Below are 24,688 nucleotides of genomic sequence, written 5' to 3' on the forward strand. Positions count from 1 at the left end.
AGAAGGCCCTCTTGGAGCAATAATAATCCTTTGATAGAATTAGAAGAAGCATGCCGAATATAGCATATTCTTACGTGGCAGATAACAGAGCCTTTTTATTTCAATGTTTCTTCGCTCATAGGCACTGGCAGGTCATACAGACCCTGCATTTACAGCATAGGCACAGCTCTCATCTTTATGGAGATCTATCACTGATGGTGTCTGGTTAAAATGATTGATTTGTGTGCATCCGTTTTAAAAACAAACGGCTTAACAGCACAATTATAGCACTACGGAGGTAGTTCAATTAACATTAAGGTTTATTTAATTAGAGCAGTTGTTGGTTTCCAGAGTGGGGTTAGGCATGCTCTGAAGAATTTATTGCCCATTTTGTTCACCTTCCACACAGACCAAATTGGCTCGAATGAGATGGTCCAATGTTTACTCGGATGCTGGACACAATGTAGTGATGTGGGAAGCTGCCTCTTTACATGATATATTGAAATGAGAGATATAGTGTAAAGAGTCGAGGGGTTCCCTTATGAGTGGGTAGGGGGGCTTGCTTTGACAATTCCAAAGTGTCCAATGAGGGGGTAGTGAGGTTTAGCAGTTTCAGGCTTAACACAGAGGAGTGCAAGACACCTGAAAATGCTCACAATGGTCAATAAACGCATAACTCAAGAATGAGATCCACACTAATTTATAAAAATAGCAAGTTTCTTTATATAGGTTTAGGCAGCAGAAGAAAATCGTTCAGGTAAGAACGTTTTTAAATAAGAATATTTTTCAGTTCAAAAAGTCAGCACCTAGTGCAATTTTGGAGTTCTGCAATGTTAACCTATGGGAGGAAAACCAAATGCAGTTTATCGGTTCTTGTCAGCGACTCCTGGGACCCTTTCCCAGGAGTTAAGGTGAGTGGTGGGCAAGGTCCAAGGCAGCCCCACCAGAAGACAACCAGCAGCACTAGTGTGGCTGGGTGCAGAGGTGCAAAACAGCATTGGGTGCCTAATGTTATCCAATGGAGAACAGATGCGGTAGAAAGAGGCTGCAGGAGGGGCTGGGGGACCAGTCCGGTGAAACCAATGAGTGGCTTCGGTTCTTTCAATGTTGGGGGACGTGGGGACACCTTTGGTCCTCTTCTCTTTGGGTCAAGGGCTTCCAGGTGCAGAGGGTCTTTGCGGTGTCAGGTGTCTCCGTCCGGTTACACTCGCGGTTGAGGGACCCCGGTTGAGGGACCCTTCCAACAGAGGCTGCAGTCGACATCAGGGAGTCCACAAGGAGGCACTCCAGAGGACTCAGTATATTGAGGGGTTGGGGTCACACTGACAGAATTGGCCCACTTTGGCATAGGCCGGGGGGCTTGGGTACAGTGGTGCTTGGCCGCATCGTGTTTTGGTGGACGCCTCTTGGTCTTTCTTGGTTCCTGGGCTAAGGCTGGCAGGTCTCTCCGGTTTTGGTGACTCAGCAGCGACAGGACAAGTCTGCTTTTCGTGCAATAGGTGAAGGCAGCAGGCAGGCGGGCAGGGTTGGCGCCAAATCAGTTGCTGGGTCTTCTGTTCTTGCTGTGTGTCTCGTCTTGTCTGTCTTCTTTCTTCAGGTCTTTAGGATCTGCTCTTCTGGTGCCAGGGGCTTCCCTAAATAATGTATTTAGGGGTGTCAGGAGAGTGTAGGGTAGTAGCCAATAGGCTACTGACCCTTGGGGTTCACTACGCCTCCTAGATGACCAATAATCTAATGGTTAGAGCAGGTCAACCTCGAAGCTGGGGAACCGTGTTCGAGTCTCGGCATGGACGCTCAACATCCTGTGATTCTGGGCAAATCGCTTAATCTCTCTGTGCCTAACAAAATTAATGTATCCATCTGTAACGCAACTAGAGCTCATGTAAAGCGCTCCAATACCTTTGGGTTGAGTTTGTGCTATATAAACCCCCCCCCCCCCCCCCAAAAAAAAACCCTGTCCTAGAATTCCTGACTATGCCATCACCAAGATGGCTACTTCAGAAAAATCGTGTCCACCTCAGTTTAGCCCACCTTAGGGGTGGTACTAGCCTGGGGGCGGCACGCCTACTGGACTAGCTAATGTTCCTGCCTGTCCAGGTGCCTAAGGGGCTCTGGACAAGGGGGTGGCTTCCTCTACTGTGAGGGGGGAGTCAAATTTTCATTTCAAAGGCGGCAGCTCTTTGAAGCTTGTTGGCCTAGGAAGACTAATCAGCAGGTCATCCTGTGGTAGGGGGTGTTACAACTTCTTCCCTGACAGGCTTTTGTTCTGGGCCTCCTGAAGCAGAGGCTCTCACCCTAGGAGGTCAGAATAGTGTCTCGAGTGGCAGGCTGGCAGAAACCAGTCAGGGAGCCCATCAGAGGCTGGTAGGTTTTCAGGGGGCACCTCTAAGTTGCCCTCTGGGTGCAGGTATTGGCAACTCCATCATTGGAATCAGTGTAGGTTTACCAATATGAGATGTTGGATACCAAACATCCCTATCTTAAGTGAAGCCATCATGTAGCTGGGGAACTCGTTTTTAACAGTGTCTAGCACATGTTTTAAAATAGCTTCCCTGGTCCCTTATACTGGCAGCAATAGGAATGACCAGCACAGGGGTATATCTGCTCATGCAGGTAAGCCCTCACATGTAATATTCAACAACCTGCCTTAGGGCTGTCAGGCCTACTGTAGGGGTGACTTACAAATACCCCAGCAGTGTTAGGGGACATGGCACACAGTGATGTGTGATGTCGTGTTTTCACTTTTGTCTGCACAAAGACACGCAGCCTGCAATAGCAGCCCTGCATGTGCTTGGTGAGGAGTCCCTTAGGGTGGCACAATTCGTGCTGCAGCCCTTAGGGACCCTCTTTAGTACCTCAGGCCCTAAATACCCGGGGTACCATTTACTAGGGAGTTACAGAGGGTGCTAAAGGATTTGCTAAATGGGGAAACAATTGTTCAGTTATGGGAAAGAACTCTTGCACTGGGGACCTCGTTAGCAGGAACCCAGGGCACTTCCAGTCAAAATCACATCCGTCACCAGGCAAAAAGTGGGGGGGGACCATGCCTAGAAGGGCTATTTTCCTTACAGTGATAACAGTCAAATTAGTACCCTTGGTAGGGGTGATAAAGAGGTGATGAAGGGCTTTCCTTAGGCTGTGCCTTATAAAGCACAGTGGAAGCTATTCACCTGACCAACAACAACGCATCCTATTTTATTTTTAAGAAAATTGTGAAAAAAGTCACTCTCCCTACATGTCTAAATTATCCTTAACTAACATTATTTTGTTGACTTCAGAGACCGACCCATCAGGATTAAAATCAGTGATCTACAACGTCACAGACATCTCCCGTTCACATTACGAACTCTGAAGATTAATATAATTGGCCAGGAATGGAATGTCATCATTGTAACAATTACATTTCAGGCTGAACCTCAAAACAATATAATTTGGTAGTATTTCATAAATCTTTTAATAATATGGGTATCATCAACTCATCATGAATTTTTTTTTATATAGTGCACAAAACACAAGGTCATTCAAGGTCTAATGGGATTGATAAACGGCTCTTCCTCCTGATTTCAACTTTGGGTACAGTAAGCCAACATGTACAACTATAATAGTGCATTCGTAATCTTTGAAAGACACAGAGGTGATTTCAAGACCTTGTTATTAAAAGTATGAATATGTATAGAAGACTAACTGCTTTGTCTCACAGGACATGCAAACAAACTGAGATTCTATAAATTGGATGCTTTAGATGAACTAGATTGGACTTCTTGTTGGCACAGTAGAGTTGCCTCTGTTTTGTAGTTTATTGTATAAGCTTTTCCGGTGATCACTTTTGCATTTGATAATCTTTTGCACGTCCTTGGACATAGTTATCACTATGCATTTGCTTCTATATTCAACCCTTCGGACAGAGACCCATTTCTCTAGTGAGGAAACAGGAGGCACAGAGAAGGGATCACTAACATAGTCACACATTATGCAGGTCTGATGCAACATAAAGTGATGTTGGTTACAGACTGGAAAGATAACAGAAAAGGTTTACATAAGAAATGCAATTAATGTTTGTCAGAAACAAAAACTAAAAGCTGCAAAGAGCAGTAAAACAGTTCAAGGGCAAAATTGAATCTCGCCCAAAAAACAGTAAAGCTAGCACTGCACAGTTGTAGACTACTTTCATGCAAATTACTTGTAGGTATCACTCATTTATAGCAAATCAGCCATAAACTTATTAATGCAGCCAATGTGAGGGCAGATTAGGAGAAAGCAGGAATATAATAAATTGTAGATGTTGTTAGGAAGTACCAGGATTAGGAGGGAGCACTTTCTTGAGACAAAAAACTAAGTTTGAACTTGCCTGGGACCTTCAAAGGAACTGAGAGGTCAATTTGAACAACTGGTATATGATCCACTCCAGCAGCATCCTGGTACGCCTGCAAATGAAAAATATAAACTTAGCACCAATAAGGATAAAGCCAAATATTTTCGAAAAGACTAACAAGTTGAACATTAGCAAGTCAATTAGGACAATGTGACCTGCAGCAATCACACAGCAAGGAAAAGTTACTTACCTGTGTTTTTAGTTTTTATTCAGGGACACTTCCATTGAAATCAAAAGCTCTGAACAGTCCCACCCATGCGTTCAGATGGATGTTAGACACACCCTACAAAATATACATAGTAACATTTTCCTTGCCAAATAGTAAAAATGAATTAATGCACAAATTACTTACTTGTGTAACGGTATATGTGTAAGAGACATTAGTTAGTGATAGGTTCCTTACTTTAGAATAATCTCCAGGCGTCAGACTGGATCTGGAAAGTTTTTTTAATCAGCAGTACACCTGCGTGTCGGTAGGCGTCGTCGTATGGCTACGCGTACGTCACTGGAGTCGTAGCCGCCGAGATGACGTCGCTGGAGCTACTTAGACGCGCCCACACGTGCTGAAGTCAGTTCTGTACACTACTTTCCGCGCCAGGAACGCAGAGCCATGAAAGATACTGACCACTGGTGCATTGAAACTAGGGCCCTGAAAGGGATGACTTTATCCCTAGAAATCAGTTCGCAGAACAGGGAGGTTGGGCGGGCGGTAAGGAATCACTAACTAATGTGTCTTACAGATATATTGTTACACAAGTAATTAACTTGTGAATCTGAAAGAGACAGGTTAGTGATAGATTCCTTACCTTGGAATAGATACCCCAGCAATACCAACCCCGGTGGTGGGTCTGCGAACAAAGATCACACCAGAAAGTCACGGAGAACAGAACAGCCAGAGAAGCAGTCTCTTCGGACTGGACTGTCAAGACAATAACGCTTAGTAAAAGTGTGCAGCAAGGCCCACGTGGCTGCCTGATCGATGTCTTGCAGGGGAACACCATATCCCAAGGCAGTAGTAGCTGCTGTCGCCCTGGTAGAATGGGCGCGCAACCCCACCGAAGGGTCCTTTTTAGCCAGAGAATAACAGGCTTTGATACAAAAGACGACCCAGCGTGAGCTAGTCCTCTTGTGTACAAGCCCGGCCTTTCTTGAAAGCCACGTAGCCAACAAAGAGCTGGTCATCCACCCAGAACTGTTGGGAGCGATTTAAGTAAAATGAACGCGCACGTTTTGGGTCCAGACGGTGGAGCCTCTCTTCCTCTCTGGAAGGGTGTGGAGGTGGAAAGAAAGTGGGCAAGGTGATAGTGTGCCCAATGTGAAAAGCAGTGACAACTTTTGGCAAGAAGGAAGGACGAGTGCGAAGCACAACCTTGTCCGGATGGACAGACAGAAAAGGAGGCTTACAGGAAAGAGCCTGGAACTCACTCACGCGCACCAGGAAAGCAGTCTTCAAAGTCAACAAACGAAGAGGACAGTTGTGAAGCAGCTCAAAAGGAGCGCACATCAAAAAAGTAAGTACGAGATTCAAGTCCCACTGCGGCATCACAAACGGAATAGGAGGGAAAAGGTGACTAATTCCTTTGAGAAATCTATGAACAACAGGGGAGTTGAAAAGAGAGGACTGATCAGGAAGCCTGAAAAAGGCCGAGATTGCAGAAAGGTAGCCCTTGATAGTGCCCAGAGCAAAGCCCTGCTGGGCCAAATCAAGAAGGAACAAAAGGACCTCTGAAAGAGGGACAGAAAGGGGATCCACAGCCTTTGCTGTGCACCATGCCACAAATCTGTTCCACCTGCAGGCGTATACCGATTTAGTGGAGGGGCGCCTGGCTGCCAGAATGACATCACAGACTTCAGGAGGCAAGTCAAACGGAATCAACTGTCGCCGCTCAATCTCCACGCGTGTAGGTGGAGGCTGGACAGGTTCGGGTGAAGGACCGTCCCCTGCTGCTGCGACAGAAGATCCTCCCGAAGAGGCAGTCGGATCGGGGTATTCATACTCATACTGAGTAGCTCGGGATACCAATCTCTTCGAGCCCAGTCCGGGGCCACAAGAATGACTTGGGTCCTGTCACGCCTGATCTTCTTCAGCACTCTGGGTAGAAGTGGTATAGGTGGAAAGGCGTACATTATACCGCACCTCCACTCGGGATGAAAAGCGTCGCCGAGCGAGTGACGCCTTGGAAATTCCAACGCACAGACAGCTGACATTGCACGTTCTCTTCGGTGGCGAATAGATCTAACCAAGTCTATCCCCACTGTTGAAAGAGACCTTGCACCACCTCCGACTGAAGACACCATTCGTGATCCGTCAGGCTCCAGTAGCTGAGTTAGTACGCCCTGGCGTTCAAAGAACCTGCCAGGTGTTGAACCTTGAAGGAAATGCCTTGATGTTCCAGCCATGTCCAGAGGCGCAGAGGGATGGGGTCCACAACCCCATCCCGCCTGGTTTGTTGCACTACCACATGGCGGTGGTTTTGTCTGTGAACACCTGCACCACCTTCCCCTTGACAGAGGGAAGGAATGCCTTCAGTGCAAGAAGGATCGCCCGAAGCTCCAGAAGGTTGATATGGGGTCGGGACTCCGCCGGAGACCAGAGGCCTCTGATCTCCGCCTCTCCCATGTGGCCACCCCATCCCAGGAGGGATGCATCCATCACCACTGTGTGCTCCGTTTGGGGAAGGGAGAGGGATCTGCCGCTGACCCAATGCTGATTCGTGAGCCACCACTGCAATTGTCGTGCAGTGCCCTCCGAGATCTGGACGTAGTCTGACAGGTTCCCCTGATGCTGCGCCCACTGGAACTTCATGTGCCACTGCAGAGCCCGCATATGCCATCTTGCATGGTTGATGATCAGGATGCAGGAGGCCATGAGGCCCAGCAGCCTCAAGGTCGTCCTGACCAAAACCCGGGACAAGGGATGAAAGATCGGCTCATAGCCCGAATGTCCCAGACTCGTTGTTCGGGAGGATAGACCCGAAACTGCACCCTGTGCAGAACCGTTCCGATGAAGAGGAGCTTCTGATAGGGAATCAGGTGCGACTTCGGCACGTTGATGTGAACACCAGCAAAATGCAGGAGGTTGGCCATAGTCTGGAGGTCGGAGACGACTGTTTGGGGCGAGCCTGCCTTCAACAACCAGTCGTCGAGATAGGGGAAGACTGAAACCCCTGATCTGCGCAGATGAGCTGTGACCACCACCATCACTTTCGTGAACACCCAGGTGTCGTCCTCAGCCAGGCATGATGGCGTAGTGCCACTGTTGTTGAAATCGCCCTGCCCAGCGAGTCAGCAGTGTCAAGACCACAACGGATAGTGAACTTGGCTGCGTCTCTCCCCTCAGCAATAACTTGGGAGAGTATTGTCCGAGCCTTCATCAGGACACTGAGGTAGCACTTGCGCAACCGTATCCCACACAGAATGGGAATAACGGTCCAAGAGACATGCGGTGTTCACAGACTGCAGGCCTGAACTGGCGGAAGAAAAAGTCTTCTTCCCAAACTAATCCAGTTTCTTGGACTCCCTGTCCGGAGGTGTGGAAGGGAATGCGCTTGGGGATGCAGAGGCTAGGACAACCAAGCTCTCGGGGATGGGGTGTTGGGAGAGGAAAACTGGGTCGCCCCCTGTGTTGGGCCTGGACAAGGTGCCCAAAAGAACGTCTGAGAGTGCATCGTTAAAGGGCAGCAGCGGCTCCGTAGAAGCAGAAGCTGGCCGAAGCACCTCTGTCAGGAGGTTAGTCCTGACAGCCACAGTAGGGAGCTCGAGGTGGAGAGCCTCGGCTGCCCTACGCAACACCATAGAATATGAACCACCTTCCTCCGTAGCCACGGTAGAAGGAGACAGTGCGCCAGGTTCCGGAGCATAATTCTGGTCACCTGCATCTCCCAGATCCTCATCCCAGTCCTGGTCTAACTCACATTGAGCTGCGAGAGGGTCCTCAGACCCCTCCCAGTCCTCCTTGTCCTCCACAGCCTGTTGAACAGGTGGAACATATGGATGTCGGTGGATATAGGGATAGATGTTCCCAAACGGCGTCGGAATCGGCATCGGTAGACACCCTTCCGGCACTGGCTCCACGTCGGGGAGGAAACCGGGGACGTCGTCGGCCGGGTCTGCACTGGCGATGCCGGTGGAGGTCATACAGGGCCAACCGGCATGGACGGGGATCCACGCCTGGATCCACAGGGGTCCCCGCGGCATCGAGGCCGGAGTCAACGACATAGGGGCCAGAGCTGGCGACGTCGAAGAACGAGGACCCCCAGCCGGGCCCGCGGGGCCCAAAGGCGCACCGGCGGGGCAGGACGGTCTGAAGACACGTGCCATGGCAGACAGGAACTCCTGCAGCTGGGCCGGAGTCGCCGATGGACCCCTAAAGGATGGGTAGGCCATCGGCAACTGCGTAGGGTCCGCCGGAGCCACAGGGGCGGTGCCACCTGCACTCTCAGCCACATCGTGCGACCGGCTATGGGAAGGCAAAGAGCGACGACGCTTCTTCGCCTTCTTGTGCTTCGCCTTACCTGACTCAGAGTGCGAAGACTTCGAATGATGGTGATGGCTCCGCGGCCAGTCCCTCGACCTCCCACGGGACCGGGACCTTGAACGGCGCGGAACCGACTCCCGGGCCTCAAGCCACTTTCAGGATTGCTCCCACTAAGTTTTCGGAGCCATGGCCCGGCTGTGGGGGCACGACTCGAAGTTGTGGTCGCGCCCCAGGCAGTAGAGACACTCATGGTGTGGGTCCATCACCGACATCGTGCGGGGACAGGCAGCGCAGGGCTTAAAACCGGCCATCCCTATGCACATGTAGATTGATAAATACTTGAAAACAGAGACAAAAAGTCCCAAAAACTCAGTCAAAAAAGGACTGGGGGTACCGCTCTCTCCGAATCCGCGCTTGCAAAGAACTGACGTCAGCGCGCGTGGACGCATCTAAGTAGCTCCAGCGACATCATCTCGGCGACTACGATGCCAGCGACATACGCGGAGCCGTACGATGACGCATACCGACGCGCAGGGGTACTGCTGACAAAAAACTTTCCGGATCCAGTCCAGTCCAGTTAATAAACCTTTGAAGAGCCTCATTATTCACAAAGAACGGTTTAGGTTTAAGAATGTTTAGGTCTCGTCTACAAAAAAACACTTCAGTAATCTTAACAAATGTATGTAGAGACCTCTCTGATGGAGTCAACGGATTCTGAAAAACAGACTGAAAGCGACATGGATTGATTAACATGCATGCCCGAAGTAATTTTAGGAGGGAAACTTGGATGCGTTTGAGTAACTATTTTATTCTTAAATAATATTGTGTAAAGTTCATGGGACCATAAGACTAGGCACTTGCCAACCCTACGTGCAGATGTGGCCTCTTCTATAACATACACGATATCTTGCAGAAGGCTCAAATTACTATATTAGATATGTAAAGAAGCCAAACATTCAAGCTCGGTGATGGCAGGCTGTGATGCAAAAACTGGCCCTGAACTTCTGAAGACGACCTAGCCTGCATGGCACCTGTTAGGCTGTGCTGACAGATGAAGAAGATCTGTGAACCCCCACTGTCATTCTGGTGCAAAAAAGTTCATCCTGGGCTTTAAATATGTCAGTTTGACTAGGATGTTGGAATCTGGGAAATTGAGGGAATGTGTAAAGAAATGTCATTAACCAGTTATCAAAAGGGTTTTCCCCTTTGACCCAGGATGGTACGACATGAAGGCAAAATCTGGGCAATTCTTGTTTTTGAGATTTGCAAATGGAGGTCAAACTGAGGGAAACCCCATTTGCAGAAGTTGCCTTCTAAGACACTGTTGTTTACAACCCATGGGTGATTCTTCTCACTAATTCTGCCCTGGATGCATCCACCTTTGCATTTTGCTCTCTGAGGAGATGAACAGCAGTGATTTTGATATTTCTGGTCGATAGCCACTTCCAAATGTTTAGGCCTGAAGACAAATAAGTCATGGTCCGGTGCCTATATTCTTATTCAGGTAATACATTGTTGTGGTGTAGTCCATCTGAACAAGAATGGAACTTGTCTTGAAAGCGAAGAGAAGACTTTATATCAAGGTGAACTGATATAAATTAGAGAAGCTCGATGTGGCAGAAATTTCGACGAGACCACGAGCCTTGAATCTGGAGATGATCCCTGTGCACACCTTGTCGTGTCAGAGAAGCATCTGTTACTGTTATTTGAGTGGTAAAGTCCTGATGGAAAGGAACTTCTTTTAAGAGATTGAACAGATTTCCCCCCTCCATGGTAAAGACTGCATAACTGCTGGAGTGAGCACCACAGTATCCTCCCATTTGTCTGAGAATTGGGACCACTGGTCTTTGAGACATTGTTGGCAAAGTCCCATGTTGAGGCGGCTATTGGGAAACGGGAAGTTTTATGAAATCACTGAACCTGGGAGAAAGGAGACTTATCTGGCTGTCGGATGCTTTGGTTACTGAAGATTCTGCCATTTCAGGTGGGCAGAACACAGCCTTTCTTCTGAAGAAAAAGCTTTTGCTTTTTAGGGGTCCAGCACAGTCCCCAGACCATGAACACATTAAACTGGAGTTGGGATTGACTTGACATGACTGACTTGTAAACTGGAGCAGTCCACAGTCAGGACAAAATGAAGACCTGCTTATGGAGGAGAAGCAGCTTTTATCAGCCAGTCGTCTATAGGGATAGACGAAAATCCTTATTATTCTGAAGTATGCTGCTATCTGCGCCATTCACTTCTACAAAGTTCTTGCAGCTGACATTAGCCAAACTAAAGGAAGCCTTGTATCGAAAATGGTCTTTGCCCACAACAAACCTCAGGAATATTTGATGTTTTACAGCAATTGGGATATGAAAATATGAATTAGGATATGAAAACAGGTGTCCAGAAAGTTTACAGCACACATCCAATCTCAAAACAGCAGTAATAATTTTAATTTCTTTTTCGGGAAGTGAGAAGCCTTGTTTTTCAATATGATGTTCACCTTCTGCTGCTTCTGGTGAAAAGGAAACTATTAGGACCCTGTAAGCATGGCGTTTGCAAGTTGTTTTTCTTCACAGCTGTTTGAGACACGCAGTCTTCTGTGGGTTCCAGCCCTACCCCACAAAGCACCAGGACACAGAGTCCATCTCAGATTATACTCTGCTCAGTGGATGAGTAGTGGAGCGTAGCGTCAAAGACACAGTTGCAGGTATAGTGCATTGTTGAGCATAACTAAGGTGAAAACACCTGTGACTATTGCTAGGGTCCAGAAAGAAGGGGGTGCATGTCAATCCACAGCACTACACGCTACGAACGGATGATTACTAGATAAGGAACATTTTCCGTTCATAGTATGCATGGCTGCAAATACACATGCTCTGCACCGACTTTAAAGCAGTTGCTGATGCAGATGTTTGAAATAATTTTCTGAGCACTGCCTGGCCAACTAACGGCTGCTGATGGGCCGACATACTAGTATTTATTGGACGTCTGTTGTGTTGACCATTTAGCAACCTTACAAATGTCTGCAAAACAATAAAAGAAAATATTTTCCAACAAAGCTATAGTGTTTCCCTTTATGCGAGTGGAGTGCACCCTAGGTTGGACATGTAATGGTTGCTTGGCCTTAGCATAGCATATTTGGATGCACTTGACAATCCATCTAGCAATACCTGCCTTGGAAATAGGATCCCCATGTGGGGCTTTGCAACAGTGACAAACAGTTGCTTTGTGTTAAGAGATTGATTTGTTTTGTGAACATAGTAATGAGTGCCCTCTTGATATCGGAGATGTGTAATGCTTTCTCTGTCAGAGAATCTGGGTGCAGAAAAAAAGATGGGCAACTCAACGGTCTGGTTGACGTAAAAAGGAGACACCACTTTGGATAAGAATTTTGAGTTTGCCCTCAACTCCCTGATTCTCTTAACTACAAGTAGGTTGTAAGCCATCTAAAGGCCCTCCATGTTATGTTGTGTTGTTTTTATGTTATGTTGTTTACTTTTATAAGGCGCACAGCTACCCAAGGGTTTCCATGGAGGCCTTAATAACAAAAACAAATGCTCCATATTGGATATAGGCTGCTACTGCAGCTAGATGTAGCCAGAGAATTCGTTGTCGATCCTGCTTTTTGTAAATACAAAAAGTAATAAATGATGTTCTGACTTTGAAAGGGTCAATTCGGTTGCCAATGTAACTGTGAACAAATCTTTTCCACTTCAAAGCATAACAGGTGTGTGTGGATGGTCAGGCAGGGTCTGCATATACTACTCTAAGTAGAATGTAACCGAATTCAAAGACCTCAGGTGCCAGATGGCTAGATTCAGAAGCCGGAGGTCTGGGTGTCTGACCTGACTTTTTAGTGTGCATGTATTGACATCTCCAGAATCACGGAGTGCCAAGGTAGTCTGGCACGTGATGGTGACACTTAAGTAAGAGTAATTGACACCTGCCTCATTTTCCTCACCATGTATTGGATCTTTGGAAGTGGGGAAAAGAATAAAAAAATATTCTTGAACAGTTCATCTGTAGTGCATTGCCCAAGGTCAGTGGGCACCTGAAGGTGAAGTTTTGGCATATTGCACAATATCTAATTATCAATGGTGGGAACGCCCCATTGACAAAAGATATTTTGGAGGACTTAGGAATTCATCTTCAACTAGTGGAGTTGTGGATGCAAGTTCGCAAAGTTGTTGTCCACCCCTGGAAATGCTCTCCTCTGAGCCCAATATGGTCCAGAATGGCTAAATGCCAGATGTCCTGGACCAGGGGAGACAGCTGGGGCTATTGAGTGTCAACTTTATGACGTTGCCCCTGGGCGGAATCCATAATTGTTCAAACTTATCGCGGAGCTAGAGTTACTTTTGGTTGATGCCCGGTGGAGCTTTTATATGTAGCTACAGAGGAACTTGACTCTAGTTCACCCCCTTGGATGGCACCTACCCAGCTGGACATCAGACATGGTTTTCTTCCTCATCTCCCCGTTATGTTCCCTTCCCTCCCTCCATCGATTTTGTTTTTCTATGTTTATTGAATGCACTAGCAACGGATTTAACTGTAACTGATGTAACGCTGTAACACGTCCTAATCCTCATGTAAAGCACTCTGATACCTCCAGGTCTAGCAAAACACACAAGATGATGGACGGAATGTTGCACATTGACCAAACATTCACCCCCAGTCACAGATCTGGGTTTAATCCATCGTTATTTTGCTCACCACGCCACCCCAGTTCAGACATGGCCATATGCAAATCAGTCTTGAACCTGTGCCTCATGGGAACAGTCCAGCCCGAACTGCCAAGCCATGTCTTCCCTGGACCGGAATCAAGCATCCTAGGACCTCTAGGTCTAGCCTGGACTTCCTAGTCTCCTCGCTGTTTCTCCTACCCCCTCCCCCAACTTTTCCCTCCTTCATTCTTTGCTTGCCTCACCTATTCCTTTCCTCTCTCCCCTGAATCTCTCTCCCCTGCCTGCTTTGTTTATCCTTGTGCCTATGCTCTGCTCAATCTCCCTTCCTGTCGTCCCCTTTTATATTACCCCCTTACCCTCCTACACGCCATGAACCAACGGATGTAACTCGTAATTGCCGTACCTTCTGTAACAATATGTAACTTGTAACCGATATAACCCTACCAGCCTGACTCCCTAAAATGGCCCCCTATAGTATGCCCTTGTCCAAAGCACTCCTACTCCCCTTGTTGGGGATGGATCCAGCATTTTTGCCCTGGAGTCTCAGAGACCCTTCTGAGAGAGTCCACAGTGACAAGGAAGTCTCACATAGTGGAGGACTGGGACTGATACCCTTACCACTGGGAACCGTCTCCTACCCTGCCGGAAGTCGGACACTGTGTTCACGCTTGGTTTTTCTACCCCCTCCCCCTCCTCTTCCCTCCTTCATTCTTATAAGTGTGCCTGTGACCAAAGCATTCCTCTCCCCTTGTTGGGGAGAGATCCAGCATCTATGCCCTGGAGTCTCAGCGACCCCGCTGAGAGAGTCCACCGTGACAAGGGATTCACATAAAATGGAAGACTGGGAATTTTCTCTTTACCGCTGGGAGTCGTCTCCCACTCAGCCGGACATCAGACACAGTTACTTCCTCCTTGCTTCACTGTGTCTCCTACCCCCTCAACCACCTCTTCCCGCCTTCATTCTTTGCTTGCCTCCCCTATTCCTTTCCTCTCTCCCTTGAATCGCTCTCCCCCTGCCTGCTTTGTTTATCCTTGTGCCTATTCTCTGCTTAATCTCCCTCCCGTCGCCCTTTTACATTACCCCCCCAACCCTTCTACACGCCATGAACCAACGGATGTAACTTGTAATTGATGGATCTTCTGTAACAATGTGTAACTTGTAACCTATGTAACTCTCCTCCTGTAAAGCGCTCCGATACATCCGGGTCTAGCCAGCGCTATATAAAACTCAAATAAATAAAAATAAAAAACCTGTTTCTGCATGTAAGTAGTATCTGTCATAATGTCGGTCTATTTGAGAACTGTTGTGTATCCTGGTTTGGGGTGAGCTCATGGCTGGAGTTTGAAATACACCCTAGAAAGAACTGAACCTGATGTGGGAGGTAAGTCTTTTTGGCACTGATGTTAAAACCTCGCCTGTGTAACAGAGACACTCCTGTCAGAGTGGATGCTAGGCATTGCTTCCTGCTGCTATTTATCAGCCAGTAGGAAAGTTGTGAATTGCATTTCTACACAGGTGCCGCTCAGCAGCCACTACCGCTAGGCATTTGGTAAACCCCATCGGGCTACTGTGACCCCAAAGGCAGCCTCCCTCCCCTAAGCCAATCACAATGCTGCAATGGCAGTGTTGTGATTGGCTGGGAGGCTGACCGCACAGGCGTCTATGTGGAGGCCATTTTCTCTATGTAGGATGCATGCAGCCTACATGGAGAAAATGGAGTGCGCATGACTGGTTTGGTCGGCCCCAGAGGGCCGGGCAAACAGTTAGGGCCCGCAACATTGAGCTAGCCAAGCCTCCCCTGCCCTGTTGCAGGATCGCTCACCCGCCCGCCCCCAACCAAACCCTTCTGCTTTCTCGCAGTGCGGTAAGCAGAAACATAAAATGGTATTTATAATACCATTTTATGTTTCTGCTTCTCGCACTGCGAGAAAGCAGTGGGGCAACGCTTCTCCATCCACATGGAGGAGCAGCCCCAGCCTTAGAGCCAGCTCTCCCCTTTACCTTTCCTCTTACTCTCCTCGTTTGGGGGAAAGAGAAACCACTGTAGCCTGAGCGGAGACTCTTTTCCTAACAAAGTACCCGCTAGTGAGTCAGATATGACCTGGTCCCCAAATTTACAACTGGTCATCGGGTCAGGGACTGCTTTACACAATTGCTTTCAACCCGGGGAGGGAGAGGGGTCACAATTCTAGCCTTGACGGAATATTTGAAGTTCTGTATCAAGGTCTTAACCATGCTGCAAAGCTTGGGATGGTCTTAAACCAACCCTTCAGTTTCCACTAAAAAGTCATGCTCTTCCTGCACCAGTAGTTGGATGCTGTTATGAAGGATGCAATCACAACAGAACTTATGACAAGATAACGACATCGAAGAAAAATAACAATTCTTTTTGGAGAGCTTGAAGTTGGTGGGGTTTTAAACCTGAAATTGTAAGCCATTTTACACAATATGCAGCACCCATCTGCCTGTTGTAATCTGTTGCCCTCTCGCAGATGTTTCATGATACTTCTTCCTACTGGAATGACAGAGGAGGGGGAAGGAGGGAGTCCCTGTTTTCCTGCTGGAGGTTTCCCAGTTGCTGCAGAGGGCTGGAGTCCTAATTTTCAAGTTGAATGGTGCCTTAGTTGGTACCGTAGCCTCTGCTGTTGTTTCGGAGGTCAGTAAGGGGCATGAACCCTCTGTTGGGAATATAAACGGTCGTCTTGTGTCAAATGATGCTAATCGTAAGCCTTCCAATACAACAACTTTCAAAGTCGTAATTTCTGATTTCATCTAGCACATTTCTTCACTTGCATGGGATCAAAGAGTAAAGATGCATGATAAAGAACAGCTGATAATGCTCTGTTGTCCTTCAGATTTTAGACGAGTTGGACATAGCCACGAAGATCGTCTCTTTGTCAACCCATGGCAATATCTGTGCTCAACTAGAACGGATTACACCATAACACTAATGGTTTGCTGAGAGACTACATTGACTAACAGATGATCTCATTAAATTCAGGTTTTTTTTTGGCGAAGGTAGTCTGCGAATCTTGTTAGAATTCAGTCGTAGCTTCCCAGTAAGGCAATTGTACTGGCTGCCTTCATCAAAATAGCAGATATGCCACAAACTTTGCACCCTACTCTCATTCCAGGCGTTTGCTCTGTCTGTCGGAACTGTTTTAAAAATATATATATTTATCATTTGTGAACAGAAATTACAAACAACCTGAATGCTGTCACATTATTATTTCAGTGGGTTATACTTACTAAATTAATATGCAGTATACCGTATTTCAAGCAGGACATTAGGTACGTTTTTCATTATACCTTTAAGTGTACTCTCCACATATAGTTAGATTTCATAGTCTATAGCTTTCATCATTTCATATCTATTCGATCCACAATCATTATCTTTGTAACACTTTGTTTTCTGTGATCCTGACTAACTCAGTAGTCATATCTGTCGAGTTTGCTACATCTTCTGGTACTTTCTCATACTTTCTTACAGTTACATAGATATTCCCATATCCAATCCAGACTTCTTTTTTCCACGCCTTCTCCATGGGACCTCTTGAGTGAACCCAATTATGGCTGTCAGGCTATTATTAGCACTAATTCTTCTCTGCTGAAAAGTGTACATATGTATAGTCTGTAAAGTGTACTCCAAGACCCAGAGCATGTTGGAGACTATTTGGTAATTATGATTAGCAACTGAGACACCCTGAAAGAGAAGCACCAGTTTCTACATTGAAAGATAGAAGAGTAGCTGGGGATACCATACTCTTCGAGCCCAGTCCTGAGCCACAAGAATGACTTGGGCCCGGTCGCGCTTGATCTTCTTCAGCACTCTGGGTAGAAGTGGTATAAGCAGAAAGGCGTATAGTAGACCACAACTCCACTCACGACGAAAAGCGTCGCTTAGCTAGTGCCGCCTTGGAAATTCCAACGAGCAGACCTGATGACATTTTGCGTTCTCTTCGGTGGCAAATAGATCTAACCAAGGCTCTACCCACTGCTGAAAGAGACCTTGCGCCACGTCCGAGTTCAGACGCCATTCGCGATCCATCATGCACCGGCGGTGGCGTTCGTCTGCCCTGGCGTTCAGAGAACCTGCCAGGTGTTGAACCACCAGGGAAATGCTCCAATGTTCCAGCCATGTCCAGAGGCGAGGAGCCTCCTAACATAGCGTTCACGACCCCACCCCGCCCTCACATGGCGGTGGTGTTGTTTGTGAACACCTGCACTACTCTCCCCTTGACAGAAGGAAGGAATGCCTTCTGTGCAAGTCAGATCGCCCGAAGCTCCAGAAGGTGGATATGGAGCCAGGACTCCGCCGGAGACCAGAGTCCTCTGATCTCCGCCTCTCCCAGGTGGCCACTTCATCCCAGAAGGGACGCGTCCGTCACAACTGTGTGTTCTGGTTGGGGAAGGGAGAGGGATTTGCCATTGACCCAATCGCGATTCGTGAGCCACCACTGCAATTGTCGTGCAGTGCCCTCCGAGATCTGGACGTGATCGGACAGGTTGCCCTAATGCTGTGCCCACTGGAACTTCAGGTCCCACTACAGAGCCCGCATATGCCATCTGGCATGATCGACTAACAGGATGCAGGAGGCCATCAGGCCCAGTAGCCGGAGGGTCATCCTGACCGAAACTTGGGATAAAGGCTGAAAGATCGGAATCATCGCCTGAATATCCCAGACTCGCTGCTCGGGAGGATAAACCCAAAACTGCGAAGAGTCCAGAACCGCTCCGAAGAAGAGGAGCTTCTGAGAGGGAATCAGGTGCGACTTCGGCACGTTGATGGAGAACCTCAGCAAATTAAGGAGGTCGGCCGTAGTCTGGAGGTGGGAGACGACTGCCTGGGGCGAGCCCGCCTTCAACAACCAGTCGTTGAGATCGGGTAAGACTGGAACACCTGATCTGCGCAGATGAGCTGCGACCACCGCCATCACTTTCGTGAACAACCGAGGGGCACTGGTAAGGCCAATGGGGAGCACGGTAAACTGAAAGTGCTCGTGGCCTACCGTGAACCGCAGGTAACGCCAGTGGGCCGGCAGGACGGGGATATGAAAGTAAGCGTCCTGCAAGTCCAGCGCTACCATCCAGTCTTGCAGGTCTAGGGCAGCCAAGACCTGAGCCAGCGTGAGTATCTTCGATTGACGTTCCAAAGGTCTAATATAGGACGCAGGCCCTTGTCCTTCTTTGGAACCAAGAAGTAGTGGGAGTAACAACCACAACTTACTTCTGGCGTCCGAACGCGCTCAATGGCCCCCTTGGCCAAGAGGGCTGTGACTTCCTGTTGAAGAAGCACAAGATGGTCTTCCGACATGCGGTGGTACTGAGGTGGCATGGCTGGATGGGAAGTCTCAAAGGGGAGGGAATAGCTCCTTCGGACAATTTGCAGCACCCACTTGTTTGATGTGATGTCGCGCCAGTGGGAGAGATGATGGCGAATACTGCCGCCCACTGGCGTTTGATAGGCCTGAAAGGTCTGACTAGGAAGGCTTTGCAGTGGATGCTGCGGGGGTAGAGGTGGACTGACCCGCCGGCTGGCCCCCAAAACTGCCTGGTCCGCGGCCACGCTGAGGATGTTGCTGCGCAAGCCTGTGGCTCTGGAACGAACGTGTTGGGGCACCCCTTCCGTGGGCACGAAAGGCACGGAAGGTGGAGGAGGGGGGAGTAGCCAACAGGCCCAAGGACTTGTCCGTAGCCCGTGAGTCCTTAAAACACTCCAACGCACTAACCGCATTATTGCCAAAAAGACGAATGCCATCAAAGGGAATGTCCATCAAGGTGTTCTGGACATCCCCTAAAAAGCCAGTTGCCCTCAGCCAGGCATGGCGCCGAAGCGCCACAGTCGTGGAAATCGCCCTGCCCAGCGAGTCGGCGGTATCCAGCCCACAACAAATAGTGAACTTTGCTGCGTGTCTGCCAGCTGCTATAGCTTGGGAGAGTACGGTCTGTGCCTCCTCCGGACAGTTGGGCAGCACCTGCGCAACCGTATCCCACAGAGTGTGGGAATAACGGCCCAAGAGGCATGCGGTGTTCACCGACCGCAGCCCTAAGCTGGCAGATGAAAACAGCTTCTTGTCAAGCTGCTCCAGCTTTTTGCATTCCCTATCCGGAGGGGCGGAAGGGAAAGCAGAGGCTTGGACAACCAAGCTCTCGGGAGTGGGGTGTTGGGAGAGAAAGAGAGGGTCGTCTGAAACCAGGCGATGGCGGCAAGCCACGTTCCTGTCCACAGGAGCCCCTGTGTTGGGCCTGGACCAAGTGCCCAAAATGACGTCAGAAAGTGTGTCATTAAAAGGCAGCAAGGGCTCCGAAGAGGTTGCCTCTGGCTGAAGCACTTCAGTCAGGAATTTAGTCATGACGGCCACCGTAGGGAGTTCGAGGCGGAGGGCCTCGGCGTCCCTGCGTTACTGGCTCCCTCCTCCGTAGCCACGGTAGGAGGAGACACATGCCACGGTCAGGTGAGGTGTCAAGACCACTTGCATCCCCCAAATCCTCTACCAAGTCCGGATCATAACCACATTGTTGTGTGAGAGGGTCCTCAGACCCCTCCCAGTCCTCCCCTTCCTCCGAAAAAGGGCCCCATCGGCATCGAGTGACGCCAATCCCATACCGTGTCCGGTTCAGGGCTGAAACTTGGGAAGACGTCGTCCCGAGGAGCGGGCGACGTCGGAGGTGGTGCCGGTGGGGTCAACGTCGGTGGAGGAGTTATAAGGTAGACCGGGGTCCGATCCCGGGAGGTCCTGCGGCACCGGGGCTGGAGCCGCCAGCGGCAGAGCCGCTGGCAATGGAAAGACAGGACCTCCAGTCGGGCCAGCAGGGCCTGTAGGCGCACCGGCGGGGCCAGGCAGCACAAAGAGTCAGGCCATGGCAGCAAGAAACTCTTGCACCTGAGCAGGCTTCACCAACAGACCTGGAAAGGGTGGGTAGGTCCGCGGGGGTGGCACGGGCTGGGGGGTGACACCACGCGAACCCTCAGCCGCGACGACGCTTCTTCGACTTCTTTTTGGAATGCTTCGACTTACCCGACCCTGAATGCGAAGACTTCAATCCAGAGGAACGATGGTGACAGCCCTATTAAAGGTATGGACACGCGTAGTCAGCACGCTGGATAAGCAGCTTTCCGAAACGCCGACGCGTTTCCTCTTTTATACAGCCTGTGGTAAAGAGGAAACTCGAAACGTGTAGGCGTTTCGGAAAGCTGCTTATCCAGCCTGCTGACGACGCATGTCCATACCTTTAATAAAGGCTGGTAACCTTGTGCAAACTCGTGTGCGTCTTAAGTGAGTTACCATGTGGCATTGATATTATGGCGGAGGCTCATCTGCAGAGACAGCACCAGCCCAGGATCCGAAGGGCGCCAAGTGGAGGGGATTAACCGTCCATAATGTGGAGTTTGCACGAAGGATTTAGGACACCGAAATATGCGGGGGCCCACCTTGGCTTTATCTGGCAGTAATTAGTGCACTTTCACCTTTGATGGAATAACCGGGACTACAACTGTTACAAGTCTTCATTTAGCCCATGGGGGCGGGACTATGTATACCTTAAGGGAGCTGTCCACCACAGCACGATCTTTCCGCAAGCCTGTGAAAAAGATGAAACTCGAAACGCATTGGCGTTTCGGAAAGCTGCTTATCCAGCCTGCTGACGACGCGTGTCCATATCTTTAATAAAGGCTGGTAACCTTGTGCAAACTCGTGTGCGTCTCAAGTAAGTTACCATGTGGCATTGATATATATATATATATATATATATATATACACACACACATACTGATTGGAAGCCGATAGGGAGAGTAGATGAATGCCATCGGCCATTAAAGACCTTGTTCTGCTGCCAACCTGACAATACACTGAAGCACTTCATTCACAATAAAAGGCAGTAAACAGAAACGTTAATGGGGTCGTCTACCTTTTGTGGAGATGGAGAGGCTTTGATGTAAAACGGGTTGTTTGCTTGTTCCTCCTTTCTTGCAGCACGTCTCTAAATGTGGAAAAATAAACAATTTATTCATTGCAAGTGCACCACTTTAAGTGATTAGTTAGGGAAACTATTCAGAGGAAAATAGTTGAAAAATAGTTACCATCACAGAGTTTAAAAGATCAACATACTGATTTCCTAACAACTTGTGTACTACACCCGTCTTGGTTACGAAATAATGAACTTTAGCTTTAGGCTTAAGTAAAAACTCTCAGTTTCCTCCCTTTGGCTGTGTGTATCAGGTTATGCATCGAGGACATGACCATCAACCACACACTGCGCCGTGCACACAGACTTTGATTGCAAGCAGCAGGGCGAGGACACAGGGCACTAACTGTGAAAAAGACCTGCGCCTAGTCCCCAGATCTCCCAGAACCTGCGGTACTTGGCCACGGGAATAACTACAAGTGTCCAGGGCAGTGGTTAAGTACCTGTTCATGAACATTTCCAAGATCAAGTGCTGCATGGCATTCAATTCTTAAATACTACTTAACAGGTTTACATAAACCAAAAAATAAATATTCTGAGTAATGGTCTTTCTAAATGCCAGGTTTGGTGTAATTATGATCAGCAGTTTTGCAAAAATCCCATAGCACGGAAAAGGGAAATTCTTTCAGATGTTACCCAACAAGTATCGGTTCTTTGTCCCATTTTCATTGAATTAGAGACATTGAGCCTCCACCCTATGAACCAAGCATTTGCTAAACCTCTGGGCAGAGTTGTCAAACAGTGCCCAAATTATTAGTGACCATCCAGGAATACAAAGAATCAAAACTTGCTTGTAAGCCAAACCAGCACTCTTTTTCAAACACAAATACCTAAAACATTACTGATGCTATTCACATCAAACCAATAAAGACCTCTGTGAAGTAAAGTTCTATCTTCATTATCAAATTGTGCCTCCCTGATCCCTCTGCATGACATTTAAAATGAATAATCTACTGACCAGTTGTCTGCAAAATGTCATGCAGATTCGTTGACTATCAAACTTATTAGCAATCAAAAATGTCCACTTCTTAAAAACAAGCCAACTCACTGCTGACTGTTACTAAAGTCACCAGTGAACTACACACAGGAGAGGCTCACAGGTATGTAAGAGAAGGAGTACATAAGCAAACGGATGAAGTAACTTCTGAAAATGGGGTATCGAGTATATCGAGATATGCAAAGATATGGTGATTTCAAATAGAAGTTGTAACACAGCACGGCAGTGAATCATGCTAAAGAGCTAGAGAGCTTTAGGTGTGATGAACCTGTGTTTGTGCAATATGATCAAAAAACTACCATTACATGGACTGGCGCATGGTCGTGGAGGCAGAGGTCTATAGGAACAGAGGGTGCCCCCAGAAATGGGACAAGATCTGGGGGAAGTTGAACTCGTTCAGGGGGAATATTTGTAGTCCGCCCCATGTTAGGGGTGTCAACATCCATGGACCGAACGGTGGGGTGGGGACCCCTGATGAGAATGAAAGAGGAAATCCTAATGTATGAGTGTACAAGATGTCTTAGAGGCTGTAATCATTTACCAAGTCCAATGAGACATGTCTATGCAATACTTTGGAATGTTTTGCTGTTATGTTCAATAAACAGATTATACAAAAAAAAAAAGCTACCATTACAGATTCAAACACACCTGTGCAAGCTCCGCTTCACCCATTTCTGGCCGACTGTGTTTCACATGTTTGTGCTCCTCTGCGTGGAATATGGTCTTGGGTTTTTCATCTTCAGATTCACTATCAGACGGAGGCTCATTGATCCAGGCATCTAGATCAAGACTGGCAAATAAGAATACCTTAGACCACTTCACACAGTTCAATGAACAAATTATTCAAGTGATCTGCATGTCCAAGAGGCAACTTTGGACTTATTTACTATAGCGGTGCTTATCACACCTGAAAGTGTACCAAGGTCAGTGCTCATTGGTGAAGAGAACTGAAACTGTACAGGCATTTTTGCATAATGAAGTGGTGTATTATAAAATAATAACACATCAGTCACCATTGAAAAAACAGTTGTGTTTAGCTGAAAGGATTCATGTGCATTGCATCTGGTAACTCACATATATATACACCCACGTATATACATACACACACTCTTACCTTTCACTAGTAAAATACACATATTTAGAACACAAACATCTAGTTTTACTGAATCAGTTAAAAGAGCCGGTTAGAAAAAGTGCAACTAAAATAATAACACCTCCATTCTCAAGAGCTGACATTTCACAATCAGGCAGAACAAAAATGTCAGGGCACATTGGTACAACTCTCAGATATGCAGACAGTGTGGTCTAGGGGACAATTTATTGCTTTAATGAAAATTAAGACCTCCAAGTAGGACTTAATTAGTTTGACTGTTAGTTTGATAATAGTCGTCATGAGTGATATTACAATCTATAAGAAGATCCTTTTACACCAATAAAGTGCAGACAAATTCCCTACGATCACTGCTAAAAAATCTGCAGACAGATTAAACTCGCCCAAACACAAACACTGAAAGCACATCACATATAGAGAAGTCTTCTCATTGGGTATTCAGTGCTGTTTGGTTATCTGTTGTCTTTTCTAATAATAGAGGAAGGTGTTCTATTTCACGTTATGCTCCTGGACTGAAGTGGTGTTCACTGGAACAGGAGGTATGCGGCTGAAACTCTATAGTATTCATGACATGGTTAGGTGAAATGGACACCCGAGAGTTTTTACTACAAATCAGCCTTGCTAAGAAGATGAACAGTAAGCTAGTTTTCCTTTTTAGATGTAGCATCTGAACATTTCGAAATATTGTTTAGAATAAAGTCTTTAGTGAGACACGGTGGATTTTATGTCCCAGCTGCTACCAGAATTGACCATATTTTCCCAGTGGGAAAGAACATATCCACAACAATAGCAAACAAGCATTGGAAATGCAATAGGTCTCGCATTTGTTTGATTTTGAGCTTTTGGTGTTGTAAATGGCAATGTTTTGTACCCATGTGTTATGGAGTGTATGTATGTGGTGTGTAGTGGAATATTTTGAGTTGGATTATAATTGTTATTTGTGGAGCACCATGAAGCATCAGGAAGGATATTGAGGAGGTGAAGAGCAGCATGAGGCAGAAGGGCGGAGAGTGAGGAGAAGAGCAGCGTGAGGCAGAAGGAAGGAGAGTGAGGAGAAGAGCAGAGTGAGGTATAGGGAGCACAGACAGGAGATTGTGTCCTGAATGGAGAAC

At 47.7% G+C, this 24,688-nt stretch overlaps 1 protein-coding gene across 2 annotated transcripts in view; it reads right to left on the reverse strand.

Moving 5' to 3' along the window:
• Nucleotides 1–24,688, reverse strand: part of AP3D1 (adaptor related protein complex 3 subunit delta 1) — a 293,074-nt gene that overhangs the window by 126,527 nt on the left and 141,859 nt on the right. For both annotated transcript variants that reach the window (XM_085636830.1, XM_085636829.1), the window contains exons 17-19: nt 23,114–23,255; nt 21,412–21,483; nt 4,328–4,403 (exon numbers count right to left, since the gene is read on the reverse strand). In XM_085636830.1, coding sequence (XP_085492956.1) covers nt 4,328–4,403; nt 21,412–21,483; nt 23,114–23,255 — 290 coding nt within the window. The remainder of the gene's footprint in view (nt 1–4,327; nt 4,404–21,411; nt 21,484–23,113; nt 23,256–24,688) is intronic.

Source organism: Triturus cristatus, chromosome 12 (assembly GCF_964204655.1).
Source record: "Triturus cristatus chromosome 12, aTriCri1.1, whole genome shotgun sequence".
Taxonomy (NCBI): Eukaryota; Metazoa; Chordata; class Amphibia; order Caudata; family Salamandridae; genus Triturus; species Triturus cristatus.